This window comes from Capra hircus, chromosome 13, assembly GCF_001704415.2.
Source record: "Capra hircus breed San Clemente chromosome 13, ASM170441v1, whole genome shotgun sequence".
In the NCBI taxonomy this organism is placed as follows: domain Eukaryota; kingdom Metazoa; phylum Chordata; class Mammalia; order Artiodactyla; family Bovidae; genus Capra; species Capra hircus.
This window is the reverse complement of record NC_030820.1, coordinates 73,883,902-73,888,002: the sequence shown is the minus strand read 5'-3', so window position 1 is coordinate 73,888,002 and position 4,101 is coordinate 73,883,902. Positions and strand designations below refer to the sequence as shown.

Sequence of the window (4,101 nt, the reverse complement as noted above, 5' to 3'; positions counted from 1 at the left end):
GACTCAATGGACATGGGTTTGGGTGGCCTCCAGGAGTTGGTGATGAACAGGGAGGCCTAGTGTGCTGTGGTTCATGGGGTCGCAAAGAGTCGGACACTACTGAGCGACTGAACTGAACTGAAGAAGTCACATACAAAAGGTCATATACTATGAGATTCTGTTTACATGAACTATCCAGAACAGGTAAATCCATAAAGATAAGAAGAGAATAGTGGTTGCTAGGTGCTGGAATAGGCTGGAGAGGGTGTAGAGTGACTGCTAATGGTATGAGGTTTTCTTTGGGAGTGATGAAAATGTTTTGGAATTAATAAAGGTGAAAGTTGTGTAATATTATGAAGGTACTGAAAAGCTACCGCACTGTTACTTTAAAATTCTTAATTTTATGTAATGTGAATTCCACCCCAGTTTAAGACATGGATTAGGGAAAAAAATAATGAACTAGATCTGTCTCCTACAGCTGCAGGTAAAATCAGAGACAAGCCAAGAATATGACCTACGGATACTGCAAGCCTTAAATTGGAAAGTTCAACAGAACATTCTTCAGGCCCCACTGCTGCAGCTAGCTATGAGGTCATAACTGACATTTATCCCCCTCTCCACCACTCCGTGCATCACTGATTCCAAATTACACTCAGAGGTGATAGAAGCTCTCCATTAGCTATAACCTCCTCTCCAGCTTTCAAAGCACCACAACTTTAACAGGCACTCTCTGAAGATTTGGTTCATTTTCAAATCAGCCTGTTTCTTCCCCGACATGCTACCCATGACAATACCTTTACTCTCTGACAATGATTAAAGAACAGTGATGCCTATCCAATTAGGTGGTGCTGTGGTAAAGAATCCACCCATCAATGCAGGAGATGCAGGGATCTTTGATCCCTGAGTCAGGAAAATCCTCTGGAGAAGGAAATGGCAACCCACTCCAGGATTCTTGCCTGGAAAATCCCATGGACAGAGGAACCTGGCGGGTTACAGTCCACAGGGTCACAAAGAATTGGACGCAACTGAACGTCTAAGCACACACACGCAACGAAAAGGGGTGGCCCCCAAAGAAGGAAGAGAAAGACAGAAGAGGGATGAATGGCAGGGGGAAAGAGACCCAGACAGAGGGAAATGCAAAGAAAAAGAGAGAAATAATAGGCAGCAAAAGAGAAAGGTGTTGAGAGAAGGAAAAACAAACAAGCAAAAGCAGTGTGAGAAAAATAAGCAGACCAAAACAGATACGTCAGGAGAAGAGTAAGATTAGAAAGGGGCACGAGAACTGGGATCCTCGTGTCTCCAAACTCCCCCTGGAAAACAGAAGATCCTGAAATCAAATATGCCCTTCTGCCTAGGGGGTCTAGAAGCCCCTGACAAGCTTTGTCCTTCTCCCTGGTTGAAAAGAGGGAGCTGCTCATCAAAGAGCTCTTCCCCCCAAGGGTTGACGTTGTGGGAGTCAGCTAGTCCCACTGATGGCCTCCGGGGCTTGTCGTTCCCCAGGAAAGGGAGTGTGGCTGGCTTGGCTCCAGTGATGTATGGTTTCCTGGAGTGTCAAGCTAGGCCGGGGCAGCCAAAGTTCAGAAGCAGAAGCTGCAGAGCAGGAGTTCCTGGTTTTGATGCTGCCAGGCAGGCGAGTCCCTCCTGAAATGGGGTTCCTCGGAGTTTTGCCAATCCTGATACTATTCATTCTCTTGGGGGGTGTCCAGGAACCTGGGCTGGTGGAGGCATTCTTTCTAAGTAAGTATCAAAGTAAGTATCAAAGCAAGAATTGAAGACTCAGTCTTCCTAGTGGAGAAACGGAGCTTGGCTGGGAGAAAGGAACAGAAATTTTTGCTGATGAGAAATGTGTTCCCCCACCTCCGTCTGGAATCCTGGGGGAGAAAGAAGAACCATATCTGGAGACCTCCTTTTAGCTCCTTTCCTCCTGGTTAAGATGTCCTTGGTGAATGCAGGAACCCGAGCCTGTGGCAACTGACTTCCCACCATAATTATGAGAGGGCTTCTTCCTGGAAGGGTTTGGATGAAACAGACTAAGGGAATTTGGGAAAATTCCCCATAAGAAAGGCCACTCCCTGCCCCCAGCACCACCTTCATCAACTTCTAGGTCTTCTCACTGTAGCCCTCCAAAATTTCCCCATCCCCACCTCCACACCTACAGGGGATCTTTGCCTTTGGGGTAAAGAAGGGTCTTTGAAAGTCCCCTGGAATGCTGACATAATGAAGACCCCTGCCATTAGCAGCAGAGAGAAACTGAGCCCTCAGACAGCAGCGGAGCCACACACGGCAGGGCCAAATCTTGTTCCACTCCCTGGTAGCCGTGTGAACTTGGCAAGTTTACAGCACCTCCTTTTTTACACAATGTGAATGGTGACAAAGCTTACCCAGAAGAGCTGTAAGGAGGACTGAAGAGAAAAGAACAGGGACACAGTAAACCCTTAATCAATACTGGTTATAATGATGAGCAGGAGGAGGATGGGGATGGTGGATGGGGATGCTGATGATGTCCCAGGCGGCTTGACAATGGCTTTACAAGGTTTGTCACATGAATCTTCCAAACAGCCTTCTCGGCAAATGAAGAAAATCAGGGTTCAGGGACAGTTCCTGCCAAACGGAGGGATGCACAGAATTCAAAAGCCCTGCTTCCAGAAAGGGAGTTTGCGACCACTGAGAGCTGCAACCCCACTGCCCCCAGCCAGGGAACATCCAAATACGGGAAGGCCAAGTGACCAGAATAGTCCTGGGACAAGCATCTCTGTCCCTGGAACCTTATGGATGATGGGTTTGGAGATCAGATGTTGAGCGGTTATGTGGATGGGAGTGGGGGTATCGTTGGGGAAATTCTGAGCTCCTTGAAGGTGAGAGGTGAAGTGAAAACAGGTTCCCTCCTTTGGTGATGGTGTCCTGGTCCTGGGAAGGGGGGGCTCCAGCCCCTTCAAGGTTCCAGACGAGTATATCCTTTTGTCCCTCAGGGCAGTGTCCCCGAAACAGGGTAAGATGTGAAATACAAGAAAGAGACCTATGTATGAACAGCAGAGATTGCCCAAAGAAGATGAAATGTTGCCCGTTTAGCTGTGGAAAGAAATGTTTAGATGTCAACAAAGGTAACTCACCAATCCCCTGTGTTACCTGACACCCTCCCCCCTACCCCTACTTTCTGCCACCTGCTCTGGTATTGTCGTTCTCCTCCCCTGGTTTGTTGATGACTGGTCTCTGACCAAGAGACCGGGTGCATCTTCTGCTACTGCCAAGTCGCTTCAGTCATGTCTGACTCTGTGCGACCCCATAGATGGCAGCCCACCAGGCTCCCCTTCCCTTGGAGTCTCCAGGCAAGAGTATTGGAGTGGGTTGCCATTGCCTTCTCCAAAGCATGAAAGTGAAAAGTGAAAGTGAAGTCGCTCAGTCGTGTCCGACTCTAAGCGACCCCATGGACTGCAGCCTACCGGGCTCCTCCACCATGGGGTTTTCCAGGCAAGAGTACTGGAGTGGGGTGCCATTGCCTTCTCCGGGGTGCATCTTCAACTTGGCACAAATCCTGTCAATGCTGGGCTGGGGAGGGTGTTGATAGAAGTGGGTTTTATCTCATTTCTGCCTCTATTTAGGCGTGTGATGTGAGTAATGTAATTTTTCCTCTAAGGGTCTTAGTTTTCCTGTTTCTAAGAAAGGTGTGAGTATTTTGTGATCCTCTGAGATGCTAAGTAGCTACTGAAGTCTCATCAAATGCCAGCATGGTGGCAGGTGACATGATAGCTGTAAAAAATAGGTATATAATCTGTATTTCCTAGCTGCTTTTCTGGTCTCTCTGTCTGTAGAAATTCTGGATGCCTCTCCTAGACATCTGTGATCTCCTACACTCTTTTCTCTCTGCCCATATCGTTGAGCTCCAAAGAAGACCTTGTTCATCAAGGGTTATTCATTCATTAAACAAACATTTACTAGTGGCCCTGACACCCATGATGGGCTCCACTTGTTCAGTGTAGCCGGGGGGACAGAAAAGGAATCCGTGATCTAAGATCTGAAAGATGGATAGAAGGTAGGAAAAATGGAAGGGCAGACGTTTCTGGCATAGGGAACAGCATGTGCAAAGGCCTTGTGTGAGAAGACACCATCCTCAAGCTAGGAAGC

The 4,101-nt window shown here is 47.9% G+C and overlaps 1 protein-coding gene across 1 annotated transcript; it reads left to right on the top strand.

Annotated features, from left to right (window-relative positions):
- LOC108637359 (WAP four-disulfide core domain protein 6-like) lies at positions 1,626-3,820 on the top strand. The gene is made up of 3 exons (XM_018056873.1): positions 1,626-1,728; positions 2,949-3,080; positions 3,789-3,820. The coding sequence occupies exons 1-3, from the start codon at positions 1,626-1,628 to the stop codon at positions 3,818-3,820; spliced, it is 267 nt and encodes an 88-aa protein (XP_017912362.1).

Coding starts and splice junctions, on each gene's coding strand:
- LOC108637359 (XM_018056873.1), top strand. CDS start 1,626: ATGGGGTTCCTCGGAGTTTTGCCAATCCTGATACTATTCATTCTCTTG. Junction 1,729..2,948: donor CTTTCTAAGTAAGTATCAAA/GTAAGTATCAAA, acceptor TTTGTCCCTCAG/GGCAGTGTCCCCGAAACAGG. Junction 3,081..3,788: donor ATGTTTAGATGTCAACAAAG/GTAACTCACCAA, acceptor CTCTGTCTGTAG/AAATTCTGGATGCCTCTCCT.